Source organism: Cavia porcellus, unplaced genomic scaffold (genome assembly GCF_034190915.1).
Source record: "Cavia porcellus strain 051 isolate PalLab524CR breed Dunkin Hartley unplaced genomic scaffold, mCavPor4.1 scaffold_26, whole genome shotgun sequence".
NCBI lineage: Eukaryota > Metazoa > Chordata > Mammalia > Rodentia > Caviidae > Cavia > Cavia porcellus.
Window position 1 is genome coordinate 37,623,251 of NW_026947509.1, and position 19,077 is coordinate 37,642,327.

General features: G+C 38.9%; 1 protein-coding gene across 6 annotated transcripts in view; it reads right to left on the reverse strand.

Moving 5' to 3' along the window:
• The window catches only part of Col4a3 (collagen type IV alpha 3 chain), a 129,849-nt gene that overhangs the window by 25,012 nt on the left and 85,760 nt on the right, over positions 1 to 19,077 (reverse strand). For all 6 annotated transcript variants that reach the window (XR_010043478.1, XR_010043481.1, XR_010043480.1 and 3 more), the window contains 15 exons: positions 18,209 to 18,244; positions 16,774 to 16,938; positions 15,240 to 15,332; positions 14,695 to 14,790; positions 12,210 to 12,280; positions 11,268 to 11,450; positions 9,169 to 9,337; positions 7,149 to 7,241; positions 6,425 to 6,526; positions 5,301 to 5,398; positions 4,591 to 4,741; positions 4,186 to 4,299; positions 2,251 to 2,418; positions 1,851 to 1,940; positions 1,398 to 1,532 (listed from right to left, as the gene is read on the reverse strand). Coding sequence is in view for 2 of the 6 variants with exons in the window: in XM_063237220.1 (XP_063093290.1) it covers positions 1,398 to 1,532; positions 1,851 to 1,940; positions 2,251 to 2,418; positions 4,186 to 4,299; positions 4,591 to 4,741; positions 5,301 to 5,398; positions 6,425 to 6,526; positions 7,149 to 7,241; positions 9,169 to 9,337; positions 11,268 to 11,450; positions 12,210 to 12,280; positions 14,695 to 14,790; positions 15,240 to 15,332; positions 16,774 to 16,938; positions 18,209 to 18,244 (1,764 nt within the window). In the remaining 4 variants the exon portion in view is untranslated. The remainder of the gene's footprint in view (positions 1 to 1,397; positions 1,533 to 1,850; positions 1,941 to 2,250; positions 2,419 to 4,185; positions 4,300 to 4,590; positions 4,742 to 5,300; positions 5,399 to 6,424; positions 6,527 to 7,148; positions 7,242 to 9,168; positions 9,338 to 11,267; positions 11,451 to 12,209; positions 12,281 to 14,694; positions 14,791 to 15,239; positions 15,333 to 16,773; positions 16,939 to 18,208; positions 18,245 to 19,077) is intronic.

The window sequence follows — 19,077 nt, forward strand, 5'->3', positions numbered from 1 at the left end:
AGCTGTGTTGGAAACACACAAATTCATTAGAGATTTCTGTGTTTGCACCTACAAAGAGATTTTTCTTTTTATTTCTTCTTGCTATGAAAGTTTGTTTCGCAAAGGTAATATGTCACCCCAACAATTCTCTTTTTCTAAAGCTCTTTCGGAGAAACTACGGTCAAGGGACTAAAAGATTGGCTGGTTTAAAATTTGGATTCATATTGGTTGTAATTATTCATATAGCAAAAGGTCCTGCAAAAACATTTTAATAACTTGAAATAATTTGAATTGACTGGAATATTAGGCTAATAGCCATAACTAACAATTAACAGTATTCATAAGGGGTTAAATTTCCATAAAAACCTATTTTCTTTGTATTACAATCCTCCAAAGGATTTTGAGCATGAGAAGTTTGTAGATGAGATCAGAAAAATCCATCCTGGTAGTTGACAGAATACAAGAGAATTTGGGGTGGAGGTTCCCATTTCTGCCAAAGAAGTTTTCCAGGTGGAACTTTCTAAGAGTTTCATTTTGTCCATGGGGAAAGGGAGTGTAGAGTTGAGGCTTACAGTTTAACAACTTACTAGAGACAATTGAAGTGTAGCAGATCAAAATACAGACTTAGCTTTCTAATAAAAAGCCCTGCACTGAAGAGACAGCACAAGGCCCAGACCTAGTTCCCACTCATCCCCAAAGTGGCTTTGGGAAGGTCACTGGTCAGTCCATCACGGTCCTCTTGTCTACTCCAAGGATTTGCCTGGTGATTTCTTAGTCCTGGATTCAGCTGCAGTGTTCTGATTCTAAATGTAAAGTTCTTTACGTTTGGCATACATAAAGATAAAGACGGCTACTACGAAGAGACTGAGAAACATTATGGTAGACATTATTGACTTCCCCAAAATCAGATCTTGAAGACCTAAAAAGCCTTCATCATCCTGTAATGATTTGATTAGTTCTATAATGTTCAGTATGTATTCAATGTGTATGAAGATGGGGACAACTATTTGGAAGAAAACTAGAGACAATAAGATAAACAGTGAAGATCTCCTGTGGCCTTGCTTAGAAATCTGTGTTTCTTTAAATTGTTTCATTATGAACTGTTTTGTTTTTTTTTGACATGTTTAATCTTACCCTCTTTAAGATAAAAAACAAGTGTGTAGGACTGATAACCACATTATTAAGATTTTGTTGGATCATTGAGCAGAACTGTTTGCAGTGTCATTATTTGAATATCACTATGTATGCTTTAATTTTGTAACTTGAACAACCATTTCTAAGATGACAATATGTAACTTATCAACTAGTGATTTCTTACTGTTTATTTTTCTGAAATTCCGTATTACTTGTACCCTTTTTTTCTTTTTCTGTTTAAATTACAAAAAAAAGAAAAAGAAAAAAAAAAAAAGATTCTTTACCTTTGAGACCTGGTTCTCCTTTGTCCCCCTTTAAGAGGGCTATTTGAGAAGGCCCTGGGTTTCCTTTATCTCCTTGTTCCCCTTTGGCCCCTGGGGGTCCTCTGTTGCCCTTTATTCCTGGAATCCCAAGGTTACCTACCAGACAGAAGTGACAACACAAGCTCTTAATTCTTCAAGTAGTTCACAGTCATTCAAAAGTTAACACAACAACCACAACAAAGATTAACTGTCCTGAGAACTTGGAAGTTTCCCCGGACAACCAGCCATGTACAAGTAACTGACGGGAGAAAACAGAGTATATCCCAATGGCAAAAAATAGTGCAGGAAACAGCAAGATCGAATATGTGGTTCTCTTAGAACTACTTCCCCGCCAAAGAACGAATTGTAATTTATCTTGCTGCTAAGTAAATGGATGCTATTCACACCAGCTGATGTCTGGACACTGTCACTTACCCTTCCGCCCCTGCATGCCTGGGTGCCCTGGAGGCCCAGGAAGGCCCATGGTTCCAGGGAAGCCCATCATCCCCACCACTCCTCTTTCACCTGTGGAAACAAAGGAACAGAAAGCAGCACATGCTACACCAACTGAGAAAAAGAAAATATTCCATAAAATAAAATACACTATACTTGGATGCTGGAAGGTGAAGGCCTGATGTATGTAAATAGGAATCTAGGAGATGATTGCAAATGGTCTTTTTAAGTTCTTCTATTTGGCCATCATCACTAGCAAATCACATTTATGACTGAGAACAGAATTCACTGCAGTTTGAGTACATTCCATCCTATCACCTTCTGATCAATTGTTTCTATTAATTCCCTCATTTTAGATTTTCCGTAGCACAGAAAAGGATACCTGGTGGTCCTAAAAGTCCCGGAGTTCCTGGAAATCCTTTTTGACCAGGTGGCCCAATCTCACCTTGCTGACCTGGCATTCCTGGTGGTCCAGGTTCTCCAGGGAGCCCTGACCTGTCCAAACCTGGAATTCCTGGGTCTCCCTTTGGTCCTGTATCTCCTCTTCTTCCTATGAATAAATGAGGGGATGAATTAACAAACAGATGCTTTCTCCACCAGTTTTCTTTTTGTTTAATATTTGGCTACATGATTTTGGGGAAACCACATGTGCGTGCATGCATGGATACGTGTGTGTGTTTGTGTGTGTGTGTGTGTGTGTGTGTGTAATATCCTCCTTTGTAAAATTTCTCAAGTCCTTTCTGGCTCTAATGTTCTCCTTCAATGAGTCATGTGGTAGCAGAAGTGCAGGATCAATCTCCATCTCATGGTCCTGCAGGCACTGTGTGCAATTGCACCTCATGACTGCAGCTCAGTCCTTCAGCCCCTTGTGGAGGTTAGCCATGTGAGGCTTCTGCAAACAACAGGGCCATCACAGCAACGATGATCCTTGCCAGAAATCTATTTGTGAACATATATGCAGTATGTTAGCTCACTTTCACTAAGTTCCAAAGAATTTCCTTTAGAATCATCGCCAGATCTGGTTGACGGGAAACAAAACACTAGTGTAAGGTTTGCATGATTTGGATCATCTAGCCTGCATCATGCAGATTTCTTTGTTGCTTAGAAAGCAACCAGCTACTGTTATGGATTAAAAACTGGTGATCAACTTAATGCCAGCTGGATTACATCAGCATGGCGCTGAGTGTAGATGTCCCACCTGAGGAAAGTTGTCAGCATAAATAGAGACGTGGAGAAGGAGAAGCTATTGCATTGAGGTGTTGAGGCTTTGTGGGTTCTCCTGCGAGTTGCTGTTTGAGCAATTGGTTCTTCTGGAAAATCTCTGGTCCTTTCATCAAGCATTGCTTCCTGGCTCCAGAGGGGAAGACATGTGCCACTTGGTCTCCAGGATGAACTACTCATGCTGGCTTCCTGACATGTACTCAACTATGTTTATCGTTGGAGGAGCTTGTGGCCTGTGCATTGCTGAGGATGGCTGTGGTGCTTTTCAGGACAGCCCTGGTCTTTGTTGTGAGTGTGACTTCTTGGCTCCAGAATAGAACCCTCAACCTACCAGCACAGCTCCTTCACCTCGCTGGCATGGACTTTCTGGCTTCCACTGCGGATCTCTGGGCCTTCTCAGCATGGATCCGTAAAAAAGACTGATGTGAGTCCTTCTTGTGGGCTCTGGACCTCCAGTTGGATTTATAAGAGGCATTGTCATGAGCTCTGAGTCTTCATCTATACTCATGTGGGACATTGCTGTGGGATTCAGTCCCTTAGCTAAATATTGTATATCTTTGGTGTTGCGGATAGATTTCCTGAAGTTTCTAGTGTTAACTCTGAGTGACCATTATAAAACAATATTATAAACTCCATGTCCTGATTCTAATTATTCTGTGCACAACCCCTGAGCACAACAGCTACACATTTCAGTCTGTAACTTGCTAACCTGGTATCTTCACATTCATTCTATTTTATAGTAAGAAATTAACCCCCTCAGTGCATTTATAGAAGGACTAAAAGTTCAACGTTGTCTGGGAGTTTGTATATACAAAAACATATGTAAATTATGTACTTAATTTTTGTCTTTGGTGTTTGTATTTTCTTACACAAACCAGTACAAAATACTGACTTCAGTCTCTTCCACTATAGGTGGCATACACCACTCTGTGTAGTAAGTCCTTCATTACAAGGTTTCAGTTTCTGAAACAACATTCCTTACTGAGCATCTCTCAGGGTTTGTTTGTTGCTGACCGCTTCCATGTTAAACAGCAAAGAGCAAAGCCACAGGTACACATCACCTGCCTACCTGGTGACTCAGCTACTGTCCCCCTACCTGGCTGCCCTTTTAATCCATTTAAGCCTGGAAGCCCTGGGGCTCCATTGGGCCCCTCTGTGCATATTCCTGGGGGTCCTTTTACTCCAGGTAGTCCAGGTTGCCCTGCATCTCCTGCAAAAGAGAATTCATAACTGTTACTAAAACCCAGTGCCCTAGCATTGCTGTTCCAGTCATTCTTCACCAAATCAGATCCATATTGCATTTCATTAATGTGTCTTTTGTGGGCGGGGGGGGGGAGGAAAGAAAAAAGAAATGTACAGCAGGCACATTGATTAGGAAAATAATTAGTCCATATGGAGTTTATTCATTGAACTAGAAGGTTTTTTGGTGACTCTTTCATTCAGTTTGCTGCATTTTAGCCCAGCTCACAAAGGAAAACATTAATCACTGTTGTTTTTGTACCTCGAGGTCCATCGAGGCCTTGTTTGCCTGGAATTCCACGAAGACCTGGAAGCCCAGGGAGTCCAATTTCTCCATTTTCCCCTGAATCGCCTCTTTCTCCTGGAAGACCTGGCATTCCTGGTTCTCCAGGTCTTGCCAATCCTGGTTCTCCCTGTGGCACAGAAGCAATGTTAGTTTGACCTCACGATGCTTACAAGTCCTCCTGATACTGGCTGCTCCTAGGGCCATCTGGAATAACCTGTCCATTACAGATGCACTAAGTCCCTCTCACAGTCACTTCCACCCAATCCATGTTCCCTTTTCAACTCCAGTTGCTCATTTTGCTAAAAAAAATTACGTTTCCTGATGCTTCAGGATGTGTAGTTTCCATCTTTTGAGACAACTATGACATTCTCTGTAAATAAAAAACTACGTATCTTTACTTTCGATGGTTATTCTCCTAGGTATTCTTTCTGTAGTTCTTCTATTTTATACACGCTAATGTGCCATTGAGGGTGGAAGAGATGCAAACCTGCCTTCTAACACATTCTATTTTCCTTTCTAAAAGGGAAGCTGGCCCAGGGAAACTTACAAAAAAAATTAGCATCTTCACCATCTATGAATATATTGATCACTTCTACACCCAGAGCATCCCGCCTGGCAGGGCATCCTAACTCATCAATCGTGGTTGCCTTCTCCCTCCAAGTCAGTCAAGTTTTATTTCTGCAGACCTTGGCTCCCGGGAAGCCTGGCTCTCCAGGGAAGCCAGGCTCTCCCATTTTCCCTGGACAACCTGGGGATCCTTTCATTCCCGGAAAGCCTTGATCTCCTGCAGAGGAAAACAAGCAAACAATAAACACTGGATATTTCAAATTCTAAATCCTGTAAACTCTGAGCAGTCTGACTTTTATTTCATTTATTCCCACTTACGAAGCTAGAGAGAGATGTTTGTGTGAGTTTGAAGCATGACAAAATGAACTGATAAATAAGCAATTAAAATATATTCGGTTCCTAGTCAGATTGTGTTGGGTTCTACCTATGTTTAAAAATTGTTTTTGTTGTTGTTTGTACTGTTTAGTGGGCTGTGATTATGTTTTAGCACTTCTTCAAACCACTGATGCTAATTGGCCATTTAATCAGCTTTATTTTTGAAGTCTATTTATACAAACATTGTTGTGCTAAATGGATTTTTATGTGTATGTCTATACAAGTATGACTCAGGTTAAGGTAGAGAGCTTTTTCAGGATGCTAGGTAGCTTTTCTCAGCAGAGTTTAAAAGCCTTTGTAATAAATTGGGGTATGTGAGTGTACATACATGTGCACCCACATGTGTACCCCTACATCCACAAGCATACACATGTGCTCTGCCACCAGCCATACCCCGAGTTTTATTTGTGATGTCATCATTCATTTCTTATTTTTAAAATATGTAAAGGGAAAAGTATAAATGCAAAAAGTTCAAAACAAAAGAGAAAAAATCCTGATAATCCCACAAACAAAAAGAATTATTATTGGGCTGGAAATGTGTCCCCGTGGTAGAGAGCTTGCCTGGCATTCACAAGGCCCTCAGTTCAGTGGCCAGCACTGCAAAAAGAAAATCACTACTTCAATTTTGGTGAATTACCTTTCAGGTTTTTAAAAAATTTTTAAAATTTAAAAAGTATGATTGAAATGAGATTATATCAATCAATATAAATTCTGTCTTGTCACCTAATATTGTTATAAGATTTTAAGATACTTGGAAAATGTTATGTTTTATAAGCTATTGTAGATATTTCCTCTTCTATTCACCATATATATTTATGACTTATAAATGTCCTCAATGAACCTTATATTTTAAAAGTTTTTAATTTACCTTTCAGTCCAGGGGGCCCAGGAAATCCAATTCCTGAAATTCCAGGTTCTCCCTTAGGTCCAGGAAGTCCAGAATCACATTCTCCCATGGATCCAGGGATACCTTAAAAGACACACACACACACACACACACACACACTAGCAAATTTTCTTCACTTATTTTAAAACAAAATGTCTAAATTCTGTCAGCCCAGCCTTTGTGGAACTTAAATAATTTTAACATAATCCTAAATGTATATCCATCCTACTCACCCCTATCCAATGACTAATCATTGGGAAATAGAAAGCATTTTTTAGAGTGTATTAACTCTAAAAGGCATTCTGTCTCAAACTGAATGTGTTCTTCAATGCACGCAAAATTAAATTTTAGATCACATTAGCCAAAATTAAGTTTCAAATGAATGTGTTGTAGAAAATATTCTGATAAGCTGTGACAGCTTTTCTACCAAAGATCCATGAACATTGTTCTTTTCATGAATTTCTATTCACTATATTAATTCTCCTTCAAAATTTTTATATCGTAAGTCCCAGAGGAATAATTTCCTTTGAGATCAAAGGCAAACAGCAATTTCCCTTCCTACTTGTTTATCTGACAAGGCTTCGGGCTGTGTTTTCTTTTGGAGCCATTAAATGTATTTTTCCTTATAATGATGATAGTATTTTTTCCAAGAAAGTTAGGGCACCACCTTACGTCATATACCAAACTTAGCAAAAGGAATACTCACCAGGTGGACCTTGGGGGCCAGCATGCCCAGGGGGCCCTGGAGGTCCTGGGGGCCCTAGGATAGGTGTTGAAATGCTGGATTCTCCCTTAGGACCTTAAGAAAATTTGTGATCATAAGATTGGGGTGCATATTTAAGCTTTTCTTAGGTAAGAGGGAAATACGATTGTAAGGAATTTACAAACATATCCTAAGTGATATAGAAATAATCTGTTTCCATAGGCTTCAAAACTAGTTTAGGGATGATTACCCACAGAAACTTTCTCATTCAGTCAATAAATATTTATAAGCATCTGCTATTGCCCAAGCTTTGTTTTAATGCATAGTCCAACAAGCCAACGTATTGAATAAGAGTGTATTCCAAAAAATTCCTACTATTAATTCTGATAGGATATTTATTTATATTTTGGGTGACTAATTTTCATAGGAAAGCAATGTGGCATACTGAACACAACAGTGCCTTCATATGCTGATCTGAATTTGACACTTACAACTACTGCTTATAAAGGTATGAGTTTAGATGCACTTTTAAATCCCTCTCCGTCACCTGGAAAATGGTAATGATCTGGCAGATAAGGATTAAAAGACAATGTCATGACCACAGTGGCCACCATTACACCATAGTGATTCGTCTTGTTCATCTAGTCACATGTTTACAGAAAGAAATATGGCTCTGTGATAGAAAAATTTGTTAATGATATATTTTGATGGTGAGGTTTTCCATTAAAAATTCACATTTAGAATAGAAGAGAGCTGCATATGCTTTAGAACAGGAGTCAATAAACATTGTCTCTAAGGGTCCAACAGTATATGATTCAGGCTTTATGGTCTTGATCTTTGTTACAAGCATCCAGTTCTGCCATCAGGAAAGCAGCTAGAGGTGACACGGAAATGAATGAGGGTGACTGTAAGCCAGTAAAACTCAGGTTCCATAATTCTTAATGTGTCAAAAATACTCTTAAATTTTAAAAAAGTTATTTCAAAATTTAAAACTATTCTTAGCTTATGGAACATACAAACCAGTTAGTGAGTTGAATTGGATTCTGAGATTAGTTTGGTAATCCCTGGATTGAAACAACAAACTCCAAAGTAGGGCACAAAAATGTAAATAAATATATCTAACATATATGATAATATAACATATTATTACATATTACAGTGCACTATATTATTACATATTATATATTATATAACAAGCTATTATAATTATGTAATATATATAATTATGCATTGCACACTATATAAATTATAAAATAAGCTTTTATATATGAGGAAATAATATATTTACTTTATAACATACATACATACTTTATAATATAACAATTACACCTATATGAAGTTGTAATCTCAAAAGGTTTTATGAATTACACTATATAACATGATTGGAGACCATGAGTTCATTGGGTTACACACTTCAAAGTAACTTCAGAAGTAAAAACATGACCATAGTGACCTATTAAAATTCTCAGTAACATGCTATTACATCTTCTGTCATATTCTCAGACACAAACACAAAGGATGAGATTCAGTACCTGTGGTTACCAAAAGTTGCCTGGACTTTAAAACTATTATCAGACAAGTTTTCTTCTTTTATTTTAGATATTTTAAAGTTTTGGGTATAACACGCCCTACTGAGTTGCAAATGAGAAAGAACAAATTTGTCATAGTGTTATTGGGAACTTGAGGGCTATAAAAGTCTTCTCTAGATTAGATTATGTTCTTGCTTCCCCTGGGTGAATCACAGTTGATTTCTGCTTAACCCTTAAGGTCTAATGTTCCATATATTTAAGTAAATATGGACATATTCTATCCTTGGAGATCCTAACTCAATTATTCAGTAATAGGTAAAAGTAGATTTTCTCTGACATATTCTACATATGCTATTCCAGAGTGTATGAGTTGACATGTTGTATTTGTTAGAAACAAGTTTATGCACATATACTCCATAGTCTTGAAGGCAGTTTGTTAGTGCTGGGAGCCACCCACCCACAGGCAAACAGGACTGGAAAGAAAACTAACCAACCGGCTTTTCCAGGCAGTCCCAGGGCTCCAGGAACTCCTTGGGTGCCCTTTGGACCTGGCTCTCCCTGGAGTCCATAGCCAGGTGGTCCAGCTGGTCCTGCAGGTCCTGGGGGTCCCGGGAGGCCAGGATCTCCCAGAGGACCCCGGTCTCCCTTTTCACCACTCAGGGCCTGTGACAACAGGAATATGTTTGCATGGTGCTTTATTCCAGAGTTTTCTTATTACAGGTTCATTTCACTCTAATATGAAAAGCAGCTAGGCTGTCATCAAGAAGCTCTTCAATTAAAAACCAGTTGGCATTTGATGGGAATTATTACTAAAATAAGGATGCTATAGGCTTCTGCCGTTTTGTGCAATATTAGAATTCAGCAATGTTGTATGGGTTGCAATTGTCTTCAGTTACACTTAAGATGCCCCACAAGGACATGTCTCCAGTGTAACAGCCACTAAAGTCAGCTCAATTTTTTTTTTTTTTTTTGATACCAGGGGATCGAACTCATGACCTTGGGCAATACGTTCAAATGGATCAACAGTTCAAATGGCTTTTGAGGCAACATTCACGCTACTGGTATATTTCTGAAATAGAACCAGCACAGAAAGACTTTTACATAGTTTTTACCAGGCATCTTTACTACAAAGATGATATTTTTTTTTTTTTTGGTTTTTTTTTTTTTTTTTGTCTTTTTTTTTTTTTTTTTTTTTTTGGGGGGGGGTACCAGGGATTGAACTCACGGCTGCCTGCTTGCAAGGCAGGCACTTATGCCGTGTGAGCTAAATCCCAGCCCCCCAAAGACGATATTTTACCTGTATTAAATTTTTCCTCCTAAAATGTCTGCTCTGTTTTTCAAAAAATCCATACACTGTCACTTTGAAAGTGAGTCTGACATTTGAAAGAAGTTGAGATTGACAATATAATCAAAGTCGTCTTCTTGCCAAGCATACCCTTTACAAATCAACTTGACTGAAGTTTTCATTGTCCAGTGTCATTGGGCAGCTAAATGATATTTTTCTTCATTTTTTTTTCTTTTATAATGACAGGACCTGACTCAAGAAATAATCTCTTTGAATTTCTCTTAATTATTTCTGGAACATCTTTTCTAGAGCTTCAAAAAGGAAATTTAGTGAGATGCAGATAGGAGAGTCATATGAACACTAGTAACACTTGATCAAAAGAACTATACATATTTGCCTTCTTTAAGCAAGGCTATCACAAAGTGGATAGCCAGGGGTTTGCCCAGATAAGAGCTGAGAACCCCTGACTGTGTAGATGCTCCCAGAAAGCACTATTTACCCAAAATCATATATTGACTACAGACTGCAGATCACGTTTGTGTTATTAAAGGGCCTATAAATGAATGTGTTAATTTACTTACCCAGGTTCCCCAACTTGTTCAAGGTGAGACCCTTTTTGTTGGATAAATCTGATTAACCTTGGAGAAATTGGTATTTCATAGAACAATTGAAGCAAACTTCCCACAGATCCATTGTGAAAGGCATTTAGTTTCTCATTCTATAGCATTTTTTAAAAGATCTGGTTGGTATTAACTCTTAATTGAACATACAAGAAATTTTATCCCACGAAAGGAACCAAACTTATATAAATGAAAATATTTTTGGGTTACTTTTTACATCTCTATATATCTATATTATATATATATATATATATATATAGTTTTACTTTTGGGGGGAGTACCAGGCTTGGAACTCACAACCTCACGCTTGCCAGACAGGTGCTGGGCCACTGAGCTATATCCCTAGTCCTACATATTGACATATTTTAAATAGCAAAACATTTGCTGTCTTTATTTCAGTGCAATATTCTTTTTTCACATTTCTACATTTATTTTTACTTGAAAAATGAACATTGTCTCAAAATATTTACTAAAAATTTCCCATTAGTCATTTTTTCTGAGCTTTAGAAATTCATTTGATATAAATATTATAAATATTTGCTTGAGTAATTGCTGCCAATTCAAAAAGATGCCTCATCTCTGCAGCTAAAATGATGAACCATCTTTGTGAAGGAAATCATTTATCTGTTAATTTCTGAGCATTTCATCTACAAGGGGAGTACCTTGGTTAAAATTGCTAAATACCAACCGGTTTGCCTCTAGGTCCTGGTAATCCTTTCTCTCCTGGAGTTCCAGGGATTCCATCCAAGCCCTTTCTCCCGCTCGGCCCAGGGAGCCCAGGATCCCCTGGAGCACCCACTGGCCCCTGGGGCTGAGGTGTTTCACCTTTTCGTCCTTTAAGTCCTGGAGCTCCCTGAGCACCTGGGAATCCCTAGGGCGGTACAGAAAGGGGTCTGCATGGTGTTTTGATAGCGTGGTCCTGTGTCGGTCTTAAAACAGTCATGAGAACTACCCAATTGCAATCAACATGGATTGTTTTACATAGTTTCATTGGTTCACAAATATCATTTGAAGCTTTTTATTCATATTGCTTTGTTTTTAATTTCTGAAACTAGAAAGAACTCAGTTAAACAGTGCAATACAATAAACAAATAATAAAATCCAGTGTGATACAGCAATCATCCTTCAGATAATTGATTATTGGTTAATTCATCTCTCAATAATTTAATGTGCAGGTATATTCATCCCATAACTTTCTGGTTCACTATAATAATCAATATTTTAATTTTTAAAATCTTTATTTTATTGAAGTATAATTTACATGCTCTAAAATTTATCTTTTGTAAGAGTACAATTCAGTGATTTGTAGTAAATTTACAAAATTATGCCACAATCACCACAACCGATGTTAAAAAAAACCCACATTACTATCATTCCCCTATTTCTGTTAATCCCACCTTCAGTGCCAAACAAAGACTCTTCTGCCTTTTGTCTTTGATACCATTTAATATGATTTATAAATTCATTAATTCATGCCTTATTCATCTACTTAATTAATGCCACTGTTTGCCAATCAATTAAACGCCTAGAATTTGCCACACAAAGTGATCATTTCTCTGTGAAGTGATCTTATTTTCAGGGTGTTCAGCTTTTTAAATGAAACTAGATCTTTAGAACCATGAAATCTTACAGGCAATCCAGGGACACCTGGGCTTCCTGGGGAGCCTGGGCTTCCTTTCACGCCAACTGTACCTTGTCCTCCTGCAAAGCAATGCATTATCAACTATGGACATCAACTCTGAGTGGCCAGAATGATGCCAGGTAGGAAGAAAATTGGGTGTTTCTTAGGAGTGAAGAAAGTCCAGTTCCTAGCATAAAACACACATTGCAACAGACAACAGGCATAAAAAGTGGAATAAGATAATATAAAAAACAAGAACACTTAGAGCTGAGCTTTCCAGCATTCTCATCTGGGTAATTTTAGGGACATACACTTACTGTTTCTGATATTAAAAGTAATATATGCTCATTGTAAGAAAATTACACAGAAAGAAGAAAATTAAAATCATCCATAAATCTACCATCAGAAGGTAATGTTTGTTTAGTTTTGATGTATATTATTCAAGCTTTTATGCCCTTCAATGATTAAGATCACACACATAAGATATAAGGTGATATAGGGTGATATATAAATTATTTTGGAATTATGTACAAAATAAATACAGATTTGTAACTTCATTTTAAATAGCTACATAATAGCCTATTGGGTGGATGAGACACATTTGTTTAGTGAACTGGTTATTTCTTTTCTAATAAATTCTTAAAGTCTACCTACAGGGCCAAATGGGCACAAAATTTTCTGAGGCTCTGGATTTCCTTGTCAAATTGCAGTTGACTTGCAATTGCATATTTATTATGGTATCTAAATATCTCCAGAGAGATGATTCTTTTAATGATCTCTTGGGTGGCTCTCAGGTCAAGTTAGTCAACAAATATTTATCTGTATTCCATATTTTTTAAGGTACAGAGCCAGGATTTATTTTTAAAGCAATCTAAAGCAGAGCGTTGATTGCATAACTTCTCTGAGTTCTACCTGTCAATGCCAAATGTGTAGAAACGAAATAGAGTAAAGCAATCAGTGCATCCTTGCACATGGGCCAGAGGTGCCAGGGAGATATAGAAATATACAGATTTTTAAATCTTTGGTCCTTTTTCTCCTTTCTCTCTCTCTCTCACAGGTGGGAGTTTTAGTAGAAAATTTCCCCCAGAGACATGGGTGCTGCTTAGACGCTGCTTGGGGAGCAATCTGCCCACCTTCCCCTTATAGCTCCTCTCTGGAGCCAAGGCAGTGGCAGCCAATGCAGACCAGCTGAGGGCTTTATAAGAAGTGGGTGGGACTTGAAGGTGGCAGACTGTCCCTGCCCAAGGTGTACATCCTCCCTGATTGGCCAACCATCCTTCCTCTGGTGTACTCTGGGTTAACTCCCCGCAAAGGACAGCTCCTGAGGAGGCAGGTAACAGTGCAGGCAGTGATGGAGGGCAGACCATGCCTCTGGGGGAGGATGCTGCCTTTGATTCCCTGCTCCTCTGCTTAGTACTGCATTGTCTTGTGCCTCGGCTTCCTATCTGTTGAATGGGATTCATGATAGCAACTGCTGTACGATCAATGTGAGAACTAAAGGAATGGAGGTTCATGGCCCTGAGCCTAGTACCTTGCACACTGGACACTCACTAGTAAATGATAAATAAATAAACTGGTGGTGTTTGAAGACCGAGGTGTTGGTGGAGGAGTCCAGACTGTGTGTGGTACCCCAGGAAACCCCCAGAGCAGCCAAAGAGAAGGGACGGAGGAGCTAAACCAACCCAGACAGACTTTGTCTACTTCCAAGTCCTGCCCACGGCCACTCTTGTGACCAAGGGAAGGGCAGTTTGTCAAGCAGAGATCACAGAGGTGGAAAGTCATGACTGGGGAGAGAGATCACTAAGAGAAGGCCCGAGCCAGGCTCTATGTGGTCCGCAGTAATTTGACCTACGAATGTTTTAGTTTTTTTTTTTTTTTTCCTCTTCAAACATTACTTTAAGATAACATTAGATTTTAAAATCTTGAGATTTCAGATGAACATCCTGGTTTACTTCTTCTCACGAAAACATGGGCTTTATTATGACAAGGTCTAAATGTTAGAAAGTACAGTAGGCTGCAGCTGAGTGCCTCATGTTCATCTTAAATACACCTCCGTTTCCTGCAGTCACCACACTCTATTGTCTCCAGCACAGGGACAGGATTATAAGGTTCATTGCACTTATACCCTTTAAAAAAAGTTGAAATACTATATATGTCCATGTCTCTAAATAATAGGAACGTGCGAAAACAAAACTAAGGAGACCATGTATGTTTGGTATGGTTGCTTCTTTGAAGTTACATGGTGGTTTCCAGTAGGAATTTGTGTTTACAAGGCCTAGCTAAAGTAATATTTTACTAGCATTCAGCAACTAAATGGGTCAAGGAAAAAAATACCAGCTTTTATATGATTTTGGCTGACTTTATTTTAACAGAATATGTTTTTGAATCTCTCCCTCCAACTTTATCATTTGGGCAGGATAAAACCATTTTTAAAATGTCAAAGTGAGTTTAAAACAAAACACAAAAACACAAGCTTTGAGCACACTGTCCATACCTGGGATTCCTTTGATACCATCTAACCCCCGCAATCCTGGGAGACCTGGAGATCCTGGAACATAGGGGCATTGTACACAAGGAAGGCCTGGTTCTCCTGCAGGAAGAGTATGTGTGTGTTACTGCAAACCACACGGAATCCTCAGGAGAACAGATAATTTCCACTTACCCAATCATTTGTTACGCTTAAAATATTTTTACATAGTGAGATCCACCTAGGACATCATATTTATTAAATAACAAAAAATCATATATCTGATTAGTTTTTTGTTCTGAGATACACATTTCTGGCAGAGGAAATTCCAAGAATCTAGCCAAAACAATGACTATTTCAGAGTTTCTGTCCTTATCTGTGGGATAAAACTCATGCTAAGGCTATCTAGTATCTTACGGTACACTAAGTGAATCACTGATTTGCAGATACACTCTAATTCTTTTGGAAAAGAGGCCGTCCCTGCCTGGCTGCAGCTTGGGATCAGTCAGGAGTGAAAAGTCAGTGACAATGGTGGCCTCGTCCACTAGAACCACAGTGTTCCTTGAACCAACCTGTGGGCCCATCAACTCCTGGGATTCCCAGAGGTCCTAATGGGCCTGGCAGTCCGCGGTCACCAGGTGGACCACTGTGAAAGATGATATCACCTGTAAAAATAACAGCAGAGGCATTTGTAGTGTGTTTTTCCAATTAGCAAATGCTTTCATTTATGTATTATTTTATAGGCATTTTTATCATCTTTGTATTAGAAGCTGAGTCTTCAGAAGTTTATCTGCAACTGAAAAGACTGATGCATGCTGACCAGTTCTTCCTTCTGTATTACACAGATGTGTGTGTGTGTGTGTGTGTGTGTGTGTGTGTGTGTGTGTATGTTTTGATACAGGTATGGTTGTTCTTTGAAAGCTCACTATATGATATTTTTGTCACATTACCAACCTACGTTATCTTATTCAGTGTTTTCAGTTATTCCAACACCACCCTATTAGTATCTTGAGGCAAAAGATGAAATATGACTCTTGTATTATGTTTGCTCAACTAGGAAGGGAATGCCAATTTTAGGATCTAATTTTCTGCATCTTTTTTTTTTTATCATGTCTTTCTGTCAAATTTTCTATGAATAATAAATGGCTCTTTCTTCTAAAGAAACAACTTTTAAACACCATTGTCTATAAAAGATTTCTAAGAAGTCTTTTAGAAGGGTGGAATATGAAACAGAACCTTCTCAGGATACAGGTTTTAAAACAGCAGCGAGCTGGGTGTAGGGGCACTCTCTGGGAGGCCAAGGTGGAAGGACCCCAAGTTTGAAGCCAGCCTTATCAACTTAGTGACTTAGTAAAACTCTTTCAAAAGTAAAATATAAAAAAAGGCTGGAGATGTAGCTTAGTGCAAAGGCCTTGGATCCAATCCTGACTATTGCAAAGAAAAAATCCTGATCTTTGTGTTCAGGAGCTCTGCACCCATGAGCTGGCATGAGTCACAGGGCACTTCAGATCCTTTGACCACACACCTCTCTGCTCTCTTCTGACAGCATCTCCTCTCATGCCTACACTATACCTCTGGCCTCCAGTCCTGGGGCTTTCCTTTGATGCCAAGGCATGGGAAACCATGCAAACACGACCTGAAATGTGCATGTGTGTCTGAATGGTAGGATTGGTTAGTCACGTTCTGAGGGTGTGTCTGAATGGTGGGATTGGTTAGTCACGTTCTGAGGAGCAAATCTTGACCAGTGGGAAGCAGGAGCTGGTGATAAATAAATCCTTGCCTTTTCTTCCCCTGGGACAGACTGTCCTGGTACAGCTTTGTAGGAGATACACTGTAGGGGCTGAACAAGCAGTTGCACTCGGCCACGGTCAACATGATAACCAGCTGTCCTTGCTGGCTTCTCTCCCTGGTACCTGCATCGCTCCTGCTCTGTTCTAGGAGGAACTCAGGGAAAGACTTGGTGGCATCTGCAGTCAGCACTGCACCACAGTCTCTCTCACAGGCAGTTACTAATGTGAAATGCCATTGGGAAGAGTACTGACCCTGACCTGTCTGCACCTGTCATAGGATGATCTACACAGAAGGGTCCTCCCCGTGCATCTTTACCTGGAGGTCCTGGAGGGCCTGGTGACCCTGAAAAGCCTGGTGAACCAGGACTGCCTGGGGCCCCAGGAGGCCCCACGGAGTCCATTCCTGGGGTCCCTCGCTCGCCTTTGCTTCCTTTCAAACCGGGCGTTCCGGGGACTCCTCTAAGGCCAGGCCTCGATGGTCCTTGGAGAAAATGTAAGTTGTGGTATTTTAACTTCTTTTCTGATGAATGTATAACTTTTTTTCAGTGGATAAAGTGCTGTGTTCTCATATACAATTGAGAAATATATAAAACATATAAAATGAAAGGTGATGTCTTACTTCCGTCACCAATGGCCTTGTTAAACTAGATCACAGTGTGTCAAAGGGCAGAACACTGTTCCAACACGTGATTTACGTACTGTGTTATGAGGAGTTGGAAAAGAGTTTGGGGGTACAATAGAGAGTTGTTATAAGGACTCATGTGAAATCCTTCCATATATTCTATGTTTTTCATTTTTTAAAAATTAAAGACTAGAATCAGTGCCTCAATTGAAAGAGACAAAAAAATTATTGGATTTAATTTCTGCCAGCTGTTTTAGGCATAAAATGGGGTAGATCTGGGTGTGGTGGTGAACACCTGTAATCCCAGCACCCAGGAAGCTGAGGGAGAGGGATCACTATGAGTTGGAGACCAGCCTGGGCTACGAATTGAAATCAAGGCTGGTCTGCACTACATAGCAAAATTGTGTCTCAAAAAGACCAAAAAAATTTTTTTTGTTTTACTTTTTTCCATAAAAATTATATATATATAAAATATTATATATATATATATATATATATCCTTAGTATACTCACTATCTAGCCTAGATTGGCCTCAAATTTGGAACACACTTTCTGTCTCAGTCTCCCAACTGCTGGGATTACAGGTGTGTGCCACCATGCCTAGCTAAGAATTTCTAAATTAAAACAAAATTAAACAGCTACTGTTACCTAACCTGTAACCCCTCACTTTGTAGTAATGATCATTTTTTAAAATGAGACAGAGAGCCAGGCATGCTGGCACACTCCTGTAATCCCAGCACTTGGGAGGCTGAGACAGAAGAATCATTTACAAGTTTGAGACCAGTTTGGGCTACAAAGTGAGCCCAAGTCCAGCCTGAACTGCATAATGAGACCCTGTGGCAAAAAGAGAACAAAAAAAAAAAAAGAGAGAGAGGGAGAATGTGGGAGGATAATTGGCAGCATTTCATAGTCTGCACAAAGGCCAACGATGGTCTAAATCTAGCCATGTCAGTTTGTGTCAACTTCTGCTTTCTTCATTACCATTAATCACAAAGATAGTAAGAAGCTAGAAATGTATTTAGATCAATTGAAAGAACATTAATTTTACATAAATAATATAAATTTAGTAGAAAGCACCATACTTTTTTAAACAGTATTTCTATTAGTATTCTTCTAAACATAAACATACCACGGCTTCCAGGAACTCCAGGAGGACCACTAGGACCTAGGAATACATAATATGACTTCATGAGTTACAAGGAATAAATGTTCTCCTGTCCATTTTTGAAATCTTGAGTGACATTATAATAATCAGTATAATAAAGAATTTTTGTATTTTTCCCCCACTGCCACATGGATAAACACTAGGAAATGTTACTTTTTTAGTCAAACAAATGAGGAAACATTCTCAGATATCTAAGCCTCAAAATAAAGTAAGCCACCTGGTCATTTTCACATAATTCAGCAGAGATTTGCTATCAGCATGCTCTGTATTTAGCACTTTGGTGGGAGTTCAGATGAGAGAAAAGCAAACACCACTGGGATACCAAGGACATGCAGTTTGTCTTTGTGCTTCATCTTAGATCCCTTCTAGCTTCAATCAAATAATATACATTTAGATGAGTTATTTATAGAAGTATACCAGATACATAGACACAGATATTCAGTGTCTATAATAAAAATATAATATAAGGAACTTTTACTCTTTAAGTAAAATCCTCACTTCAGATTTCATTTATATTAATAATTTGCCTACCTCAGTGATTCTCTTCCTGGTTGGACATTAGAATAATCTGGGGGAGATTTTACAATCTGTTAGTCTCCAAGGGCCTCTTCCATACAATAAAATCAAAATCTGTTATGGTGTAGATCAATACTGCCACCCAAAGCCTCATGTGTTCAGAGGTGGAACTTTCAGAAGGTAACTGGATCTCTATACTCAGCAGAGCTGAATGTACTGTTACAAGGTGAGGTTTAGTAAGCAGAGGCTCTTCTTCCCTCTCTTTGCTTCCTGGCTGTCATGGGTGAGTAGCTGTCTTCTACCCAGGCTCTTCCTCC